This window comes from Colossoma macropomum, unplaced genomic scaffold, assembly GCF_904425465.1.
Source record: "Colossoma macropomum unplaced genomic scaffold, Colossoma_macropomum, whole genome shotgun sequence".
Taxonomy (NCBI): Eukaryota; Metazoa; Chordata; class Actinopteri; order Characiformes; family Serrasalmidae; genus Colossoma; species Colossoma macropomum.
The window spans coordinates 3,743,044-3,753,486 of record NW_023494793.1 but is presented as its reverse complement, the minus strand read 5'-3'; the positions used below and the strand labels follow the sequence as shown (position 1 = coordinate 3,753,486).

Here is a 10,443-nt window from a genome sequence, read left to right as displayed (position 1 = left end):
AAGTTCCAAAACATTTGTTTTTGATCATTCCACAAACTTCCTGTCCCAACTTTTCTGGAATGGGTTATATCATCAAATTTGGAGTATAAATACCTGTAGAAGACACTGGTTTCCATTTTTAGTTGCGTTTTATCCAGTGTACCAATGCTTTTGGAACTGGGTTTGTATTTCATTACACTACATTTATTTCAGATCCATATCAACACATTTCTGTTGAGAGTAAAATAAGTTTATTCCTACAAGCTTGCAGTGGCAGTGGGGGTCATCTCAGAGATTACACTATTGATTGCTTTGCCAGTGCAGAAATTATCCTGTAAAACAGTGTGTGAATCCGTTTACTGACACACTTTTCTCTTCCCTTTTTCCTCAGTTCAGTTTTCAGTTCAGCTCAGCTCAATACTCCTGTGCTCAGATATAGACCAAGAGGACTTACATGGTAGGGAAAAGTATCACTCTGACTGATTACACTGCCACAGTTCGCATATCTACTTTACTACTACTGTGATTCGAGTTTGTTCTGTCCCCGAGGCTTTTGAGAGATCAGTGACAGATTTGTTGATACACTCTCTTACTGGTACACAGAGAGAGCGTTCAATGAAAAATGCAGCCCTGCCAACACGTTTATCCAATTCAACTAGTCAGAAATCAAGCTGAGCAATAGCACACAGTGTTTCATTGATCATAATACTAGATTTGATACTCAAGAATCCTGAAGAACAAGTTGTGCAGGAATGTGTTTGACTGTCACACTCGTGTTGCTGCTCTGCGAAAACGTGACATGACCAAAGAATATGAAAGCTAAACATACACAGTGAGTGAGTGAAGTAATGATCCTGCTGGATGATTTACCTGAGATAGTACTCAGCTCTCACTCATGTTTGAGTTTGTTTCCTCTGCGCCGATCAGAATGAAGCTGTGTTTGGTCCTCGTCTGGTCAGTTCTTCTCTCCACAGAGGCTAAAAGTGAGTAAGAGTGAATTTCAGTATTTAATCATGAGCTGAACTGCTGGACTGTAATTGTTGTATTGCTTGTGTAAAACCTGTAGATTCAGGCTTATAAATCATTCTGTGTAAATGGCTCCACGTGCTGCTTCCACACACTGTCCACTAACTCTGTGGATTAATGGCCATGTTTAGTGTGTAAGTGTTTGGTACATGCAGGCTTCTCCCTTTTTGTCCCAGTTAATGGTCTGGTGGTCTGTAGTCCAGGAGAAAGTCAGTGCAGCCTTTCCTCTGCAGTGCACAGATTTAGTCATCACTTTGTACCATTTCACTTCAGCTGAGCTTGTTTACCACTGTGCTGTGGCTCCATGTGAAACTACAACATATAGGAATCAAGTGCTCTACAATTTTTTATTTTTTTTATTTTTTTTTGGACTGCTCTGCTGCATTACTTGAAACTGTGGTTCACAGTTAAAAAAAAGTATTCAGACTTAGATATTTAAAAGGTTTATGTTATGATATATGTAAACCCAGGTTATTAGTAGAGATATTAATAAGCAAAATGTATACAATATCATCATTTATAGGGTATTTTCTGTTGGGAGGTGTCTGTCCTAAACCCATAAATTTACACTTGTGAAAATACTTTTTCATTGTTTTTATGACTGTTTTTTTCTTTTACAGCTAAGCTGAAAGATTTCAATTTATCCCAAGTTAAATTTTTTAATAATAAAAAAAACACAACAACTTCATATGTCCCATGTTTTCATGTCACTATCGAAGCGCAGAGTTTTTGTATGTAGGCGGAGCCTTATTTTAGCCACGCCCCTGCAGGAAGTGAGGCTGCATCCCTGTCCCTCATGGCCACATGATGAGCAGTTAGATCACATTGTTTTGAAGTAAATGAGTCCCAAAGTCTGAAAATCAGTGTGGAACATTAAGAATTGTCAGTACCAAAACGCAGACCTTCTGCAATTAAGTAAAAGTAAGTGTTGCGCTGGTACGAGTAGATCAGACACAGCAGTGCTGCTGGAGTTTTTAAACACTGTGTCCACTCACTGTCCACTCTATTAGACACTCCTACCTTGTCAGTCCACCTTGTAGATGTAAAGTCAGAGACGATAGCTCATCTGCTGCTGCACAGTTTGTGTTGGTCATCCTCTGGTCCTTCATCAGTGGTCACAGGATGCTGCTGGCTGGATATTTTTGGTTGGTGGACTATTCTCAGTCCAGCAGCGACACTGAGGTGTTTAAAAACTCCAGCAGCACTGCTGTGTCTGATCCACTCGTACCAGCACAACACACACTAACACACCACCACGTCAGTGTTACTGCAGTGCTGAGAATGATCCACCACCCAAATAGTACCTGCTCTGTGAGGGTCCATGGGGGTCCTGACCACTGAAGAACAGGGTAAAAGGGGGCTAACAAAGTATCAGAGAAACAGATGGACTACAGTCTGTAACTGTAGAACTACAAAGTGCCCCTATACAGTAAGTGGAGCTGATAAAATGGACAATGAGCATAGAAACAAGGAGGTGGTCATAAATGTTATCGGTGTGTATATATATATATATATATATATATATATATATATATATATATATATATATATATATATATATATGACATATGGTAACAATTGATCAACATATAATAAAACATAAGGACAATAAACAAAGCAGCATGTTGGACTGTCTGCTTAGACGTTCTTCTCCCTTCTCTCTTCCACAGTCATTCACAGGGACACCTACACACTCCTGTGCTCTGATACAGATCAGAAGAGTACGTACAGACTGGACAGAGAAGAACTCCTTCACTCTGACCTCAGTAAGGGGACAGGAACGCTGACCATACCGCAGTTTGCAGATCTTTTGACCGATGAAGAAGCCAAAGACAATAGAGTTACTCTAATGGACAACTGCAAAAAACACTTGGCTGAATGTGTGACAGCTTACAAAAACCCTGCGGAGCCAAAGGGTAAGACATGAGCATCACTGCAACACAGTTATTCACAAGGGTAACGCAGACGCAGGATGATGCGGTGCAAACTGTTCAGCAACACTAATGAATAATGTATTAAAAGTCATATTTTGAGACAAAAGTTACAAGTTTAGCTATATGGTAACAGTTTTCAGTATCAGACAGTTTTATTAAAGTGAAATCCTTTTCTTTTTTGTGTGGTCAGAGATCCTTACTGGAGTTGAATATTTGGCCACATGGAAAAAAGCATCTGTGTATCACTTACTAAGGACGTGATGTTGACTTGTTTAAGAATGAAGTAGATAAATGTATACTTTCATTACAGAACCTAATATACAGTACAACATTCTGTCACAATACAAACAGTATAATTTAAAATGACCTTCTGTTATGTAAGGACTGGACATTGAACCTTTCTACATTCAGTACTGAGCAAAAGTCAGACATCATCCTTTTATTTATTTCATTTTCAATTGAAACCTTTAAGTACAAGCCAGATCCAGATCTGGCACCTCCCAGATTGGATCCAGCACCTTGTTTGCAGATTAACTCCAAAAAAAATAATAATAATTCACATAGTAACAAATAGTTGAACTAGACTCATAAATTGCAAGTATTTATTTAGGTTAAAAAAAATAGTTAATTTACTTGTCACCATCATTTTTTATCATGCCTTTCTACAAGAAAGCAAATGGATGTATTAAAATAGATAACTATATATTTCACTTTGTCATACTGTCTCCATTTGGTAATAATGAACCTGAGTTTTACGAGACCCAGTTGAAATGCCCTAAATGAACCCTAACTGTCGCCACACTCCTCTACTGTCACTCGTCTCATGTGATACAAAACATCCTGAAGACGCATGAAGGACAGGTGTGTAGCCATTGCCTGGCCTACCCAAAACAGGGCACAGATTTTTTAATGCTGATTCTTTTAATATAGTCATATTTGATTTGTTTTCTTTGAGAGCTGTCACTGCAATACAGCCAATCAAATTAGTATACATTCCACCAAGCTCCACCTTTCTCAACCCTCCAAATCACTGCACAGCAAGTGTTGCTATCCACCATTCAGCTCATTACCACCGCGCCAGTGTTGGCATTGCTAGTTTTCTGTCATCAGTTTTACTGCAAAAGCTAAAATCTAGTGTAATTTCAGTGAATCAAAGGTAAGACATGAATGGATTGTACACATTTTTGTGCCCTCCACTGCAATATGTTTTTGTCTTTGATCATAAGGTTTAGTTTTTTATGTCTGTTGTGTGATTTTTATTGTTTTTCCTCATTTTTATACACCTCAGCTGTCTGATTTTAACTGAACGCTAGTGATGCTGTCTGCATTGGACAAACATGCCTGTGGCTAAATTTATACAAAGAAGCAAAAGTAAAAGAAAGTAAATGGTTATAAGTTGCTATAACCATAAGTGTTTTATATTTGTGAGCTGTAGTTATGAGCACATGGCTCGTCATGCAGTATTGATTTATTTATGTATTTATTAATTTTTTGTGATGTCATGACTAAAACTTAAATGACGTTTATCTCTAGATGCCCCCCAAAGCTCAATCTACTCCAAGGACGATGTGAAGCTGGGCACCAATAACACCCTCATCTGTTACATTACTGGATTCTACCCACCAAAAATTGGAGTGTTGTGGAGCAGGAATGATGTCAAAGTAACTGGTGGAGTTAGTTTTAGTAGATTTTATCCAACCAGTGATGGAACCTACAACATGGTCTCTCGTCTGAGCTTCATTCCAGAGAAGGGCGACATCTACACCTGCACTGTGAAGCACGCAGCCCTGGACAGACCACTGACCAAAACATGGGGTGAGATTTATTCTTAGATGTTTGTAAGATTCCGGCACAAGAGTTCAGTCAGAAAAAGATGCCTGCAAATTATGTATGAAAGTTGCATTTGTGCAGCATGTACTTCAAAAAACATATCAATCATATGCATTTGAGGAATTGTGGGAGGGGCTGTTGGAAGTGGGGCTGGTTACATATTCTGAATTTACTAAGGTTTTAGGGGCAAATTTGGAATGAAGTGAAATTTCCTTTTGAAACCAGCTGTTAGTTTCCCAGCCAGGGCTATTGGACAATCCTCAACTCTGCGCCTTCAGTGTCTGAGAAATGTTACTTTATAAATACCCCTCAGGCTTCTACTGAAAAATACTGACCATCAAGATCATACACAACACGCAGAACTCTGAGTTCTAAAGTATTGAACTTCACCATTATCATTTCCCAAATTTGATATTTTTTTGTAGTATTCATCACTGTTTTGCCTCACATTTTAAACCCTGTGCCTCAAAACTGTACAGTTGTAGGCAGTCCTATGGGAAGCTTAGATAAATATCTACAGTCTTAGTGGACTGATACAAACTGCTCACGGACACTGAGGTCCAAAAGTCTGAGACCACGTTGAAAGCCAGAGATTTTGTCATTTAAACCTGGAAATATCCATCAGAAAACCTTAGAATTGGAATTTATTTTTTTTTTTGATCATATTCATTTCACTGCAGCGTGTGTTCAGGCGACTCTCAGGTGGATCTTATCTGCTCATCAAAATTGTTTGTTCATATCTTCTTAAAGTCTCCTTTAAAGCCACTTGAATATAATGTGATCCTCATATGCTTCATATCTAAATGCTCCGTTATCTTCATCACTACTTTCCAAAACCGCTGCAGCAACTTCAGCAGCTGTAAACTCTGCACGCCATTTCACATGAGTCTCCGATGTGGACTGAATGAAGAACGAAGGGTTTCCGGCGTGATGGTCAGTACTTAGTGATTTCCTGAGTGTCTATTGGTCAGTTTCACACAGAATGTAGATGGACATACGAATCCACCAGTTCTACGTAGTGAGAGGCAGATGACGTGTATCTCAGCCCCTCTTCATAGGCTCATAACTCTGGATGTGAGTCTCGTATGATCTCGTGATGAGATGGAATAGAAAGGGCGACTCTACAGATTCAGGAAATGTTTGAACCATATTTCTGTGCTGTATTTTCACAAAGAGAGAGAAACAGATATAGAAACATCGAATTTGATGCAACGGCAAATTCGTGGACCCCAGAGGGTTAAAGCAAAAGTACTGAGAAATTCTAAAATTCATGTGTGCAAAACATTGTGTGTGTTCCCACAGATGTGCAGGTGGCTCTGCCCAGAGTGGGTCCGACTGCGTTCTGTGTAGCAGGTCTGGCTGCAGGACTGCTGGGAGTCGTTGTTGGAACTTTCTTCCTTGTCAGAGGAAAAAACCCAACTGAGAATCTGACTGTAAACTTTACACAAAACTTATTACACTGTGTTCTTCAAAGGTGTGACTTCTTTCACTTTAAGTTAACCTCATTTGTGATGTTAATTGCACTGTCCTTTCTTTCTGTGGCCATCATTTACGTCTTCTTTTTCAGAACAAGTTTGTTCTATAATATAGGGCCTTATTTATTCAGGCCTTTACCAGTTAACTGAACACTTTCCAGGCAGGTGGTCCAGCTGGAAAAGCTGATCACACTTTATACAGGGAGATTCACTCGAAAGAGGCCCTGAATTTTCTGCTGTAACTCCCGTTAGGGTGAAGCAATCTGAACAAAAAAAAATTGCTACATACCTTGATGCATGTGTAATCGATTGCATTACATCCGATGCTGGAAGTGATCTCCATTTTCTGCCACATGAAGGGCATTGCACCCTGAAGCTGCAAACGGAAGTTAAACGTCACAATGGCTGTCCAGTGCCTACCTCATCGCTCCGATGCAGGGGCATCCCGGCTTGTTCGAAGCTGCATATACTGAGGAGCACGTTGCACGTTGGTTTGTTCAGATTCCTTCATCCTAGAGTGAGTTATTACAGAATATTCGGGCCTCTTTCGAGTGAATCTCCATATAGCTGAAATATGTTGTCAGTTTCAATACTAATCTAAAAGTGTAAAAGCACACAATACAAAATGAGAATTAAATGAAAAAAAGATTTTAAAAATGTAATAATTAAATTAAAAATTTGATTCTTCATGGGTTCTTTACGAAAGACAATGGTTCTATATAGTTCTATATAGAATTGGAGCTCCATATAGACCACTCAAAGAACCATTTGCATGATTAAATGGCCCTTTGCATGGTGAAATGGTTCTTCAGATAGATGGACAATGTGCTGTATGTGGTTCTAAATAACCTTTTTGAAAAGGGTTCTATATAGCACCAAAAACAGTTCTGCTATTGTTACGAGGTCAAACTTGTATACAATAGAGGAACCCCATTTGGTGTTATATAGAAACCTTTTGAAAAAGATTCCGTATAGAACCACATACAGCACAATCTCAAAAACCATTTCACCATGCAAAGAACCTTTCAATCGTGCAGAGGGTTCTTTGAGTGTTCATAGTTCTAAATAGAACCATGGTATTTACTAAAGAACCCTTAAAGGACCATCTTTAAGAGAGCAGAGAATGCTATGCTAGTCAGTGTGGAGGCAGTATGGCTGGTTAAAACTAGACCTGTGGATGAGGTAGCTATAAAATGGCTGTGTGAGTTGGATAACTCACTACGTACAATATTCATGATGTAGCGGTGCCCTGTATTTAAAGGTTTGTTTTATGCTCTTGTTCAGTGTCCTGTTGTCCTTCCTTACTCGCTTCCTTTGTCAGAACAAAAACTGACAACCTGGGCTCCTGAGTGGCGCAACCGTCTAAGCGTTGGCCCTATCATCAAGAGATCGCGAGTTCGATCCCTGGTGATGCTACAGCCGTCCGTAGCCGGGAGTCCGAGAGAGCACAATTGGCCTCGCTCTCTCTGGGTGGGTAGGATGGCCCCTCCTTCTCCCCCCATCACTCAGCGCGATGCTAGTCAGCGCAGGCGTCTGTTAGCTGACGTAACAGATCTGGCGGTTGGCGCTTTCCTCCGAGCGCGTTCGGCTGTCCAGTGACGTTGCGTGAGCGGCAGTTCGAAAAGAAGCGGTGGCTGGTTTCACAGATCTCGGAGGAAGCCTGTGTTAGCCTTCACCCTCCTAGCATTGATAGCATCGTGTGATTGGGGGAGTCCTAACTAGCGGGTGGAATTGGAGACGACTAAATTGGGGAGAAAATCGGGTAAAATTAAAAGAAAAATTAGAAAACTGACAACCTCACAGCACCACATATGCGGATCATGATGTTGTAAAGAAAAAGACAATATAGCATACAAAGTAAAATAAACTGAAACAAGCTAACATAAGAAATCTAAAATATACATCAGTATGTTAGTCAAGTAGGCAAAACTATAAAATTTCCTGGATGAAAACGAACTGTAGGATTAATAAACACTAAGATTTTACATTATATACGTACGAATTTACATTAAATAAGACCTAGAGTGTCACAGCATCTGGATACATGCCACAGTGGAAGAAAAGCAAAGTAAAGCTTCTGTGTGTTCTTGGGTTCAGTGAATCAGAGTTTAAAATGGGATCAGCCGAAAGGTCAGGGTGTAAAATTTCAACTCTGAAGTGAGTGACTGGAAGTCAGGAAGACCCCCAATTCACAGCCAAAGAACACTTGAGCTGCTTTAATGGGGTTTAGCTTGACTTTTAAGGGGTTTAGGCATGGGATGTGTCCCAATCTCTGTCACATCTGTTCCTCAATGCTGATTGGTTCTCCGTCCACATGGGTTGATCTTCCAATCTCGCCACCCCCGTCAGGCTTGTCGTGTGATAGTGGACATTTATATGTCCACATCATGCAACTAGTGTCATTCCAATGTTTCAGACCTGATTTTAACTTCAATTTGAGATGAAACAGCCCATTTTGTATTTCACATACCCATCAGGAAAAACAGTCTTTTTGTGAAATTGGGACTTTCATGTGTTCCTCACATATCTGCTTTGAGCTGCTGGGTTGAAACCCTTAGCAAGTAAGTGAAGGATGTCACACACGCTGTTTCTTGAGTGATACTGTTGCATCGATCATGTATGGCTCAGTGATGGACAGTAACTAAGTAAATGTAATTGGTTAGGGTACTTAAGTAATTTTTCATGTATCTGTACTTTACTGAAGTGTTTCCATTCTGGGTGACTTTTTACTTTCACTCCTCTACATTTCAAAGTCAAATATCTCACTTTTTACTCCACTACATTATGAGAAATCTGTCGTTCCTTTTGGTTTATGTGTGTATAAAAACGTAACATGTCAAAACAAAAGAAGCGCAAAGCAGGAACACCAATCAGGTCACAGCGCGCACTTTGTTTTGAGCTTGTTTTGACCTGTTGGTCATTCCGACCCAGTGCAGCACACGGTTCAACATCAGTGCAGCAGCAGCGTAAAATTCTGGGAGTGTCTATTCAACATAAATGATGAACTAACCTAACTTTGTGTAAACAGACCACAATAAAGAAATATGTACACATATGCAGTTGTGACTGACGTGTCTTTATTCTGAATTTATACAAACACTTTCATTTTATAGTAAATTAATTTTGTCTAGTTTATGTTTATGAACAGAGACCTACAGATGCAGTTTAGTAAAGGAAACTCATTTGTGAATCTGAGTTTAAAGTTTTTATTAAACTTAAACTGAAACTTTGCTTGTTTGTAAAAAGTGATTTCAGAGCCACTCAGTTCTACCTGATGGAAACTGTTTGCCTTCAGTGTTTTGTGCTGATGATAATTTTAATAGACATCAGCGTCACTAATTAATGACATTCTATTAAAAGACTGGTTTACCAAGAGAGACACTGGAGTATTTTCACCTAAAATGAGTTAATGAAGCGAGTCTTGTTATAAAAATGATAACAGGACATCAGAGCCATAATTAATCTTTTAGTACTTTCACTTTTGATACTTAAGTACATTTGAAGGCAAATACTTTTGTACTTTTACTCAAGTGGAGGTCTAAAGGGAGGAACTTCTACTTTTACTGCAGTAATATGTTACCTTGGGTATCTCTACTTTAACTCAAGTACATGGTTTGTGTACTTCGTCCACCACTGATATGGCTTTGGTCTGCAATTGTTACTGTGAGTTGAGATAAGACAGACCCTCTTTATGATGCTTTTAGAAGAATGCCTTGATGCCCATAATGCCTTCATCCCTTTGGGTCATAAACCTTGTAAAGTTTGGTTTACGGGTAAATCTGGTCAACATCAGATATTAGAGATGATGTACTGTGGCCAGGCATTTTACAGCTTGTCTTTCCTACAATTTGAAACGGAAATCATATTTTTTCTTAAGCAGTCATTTCTGTATCAGGACAGTTATTACATAAAATAAGACTAATTAATATGGTTGTTCTGTAAAATCCAATGATGTGCACAGTGACAGTTAATTACTTCAGGAAAGAAACACCTCCAGAACCAAGTTACCACGTGACCAACAAGCTCTACACTGTCTTGGTTATATTGTGCAACAAAGCCAAACTCCCTTCAGGTTGACAACCTTAAATCAGGGTCACTATTTTAAAAATAAATCTGTTGGAAAATATATGTTTGTCTTTTTTTAAGTTACCATAAACATACAATAAAATACTAATATATCATTTTTATATATTAGTATT

General features: G+C 39.1%; 1 protein-coding gene across 1 annotated transcript; it reads left to right on the top strand.

The window, feature by feature from the left end:
- The first annotated feature begins 783 nt into the window (after positions 1 to 783).
- On the top strand, positions 784 to 6,765 carry LOC118813073 (H-2 class II histocompatibility antigen, A-U alpha chain-like). Its single transcript, XM_036578216.1, has 4 exons — positions 784 to 962; positions 2,676 to 2,921; positions 4,473 to 4,754; positions 6,072 to 6,765. The coding sequence occupies exons 1-4, from the start codon at positions 875 to 877 to the stop codon at positions 6,392 to 6,394; spliced, it is 939 nt and encodes a 312-aa protein (XP_036434109.1). The 5' UTR covers positions 784 to 874; the 3' UTR covers positions 6,395 to 6,765.
- The last annotated feature ends 3,678 nt before the right edge of the window (positions 6,766 to 10,443 follow it).

Bases quoted from the DNA above. Each gene is read 5' to 3' on its own strand.
- LOC118813073 (XM_036578216.1), top strand. From the start codon at position 875: ATGTTTGAGTTTGTTTCCTCTGCGCCGATCAGAATGAAGCTGTGTTTG. The intron at 963-2,675 runs GTGAGTAAGAGT...TCTCTTCCACAG, and splicing joins TCTCTCCACAGAGGCTAAAA to TCATTCACAGGGACACCTAC. The intron at 2,922-4,472 runs GTAAGACATGAG...GTTTATCTCTAG, and splicing joins AAACCCTGCGGAGCCAAAGG to ATGCCCCCCAAAGCTCAATC.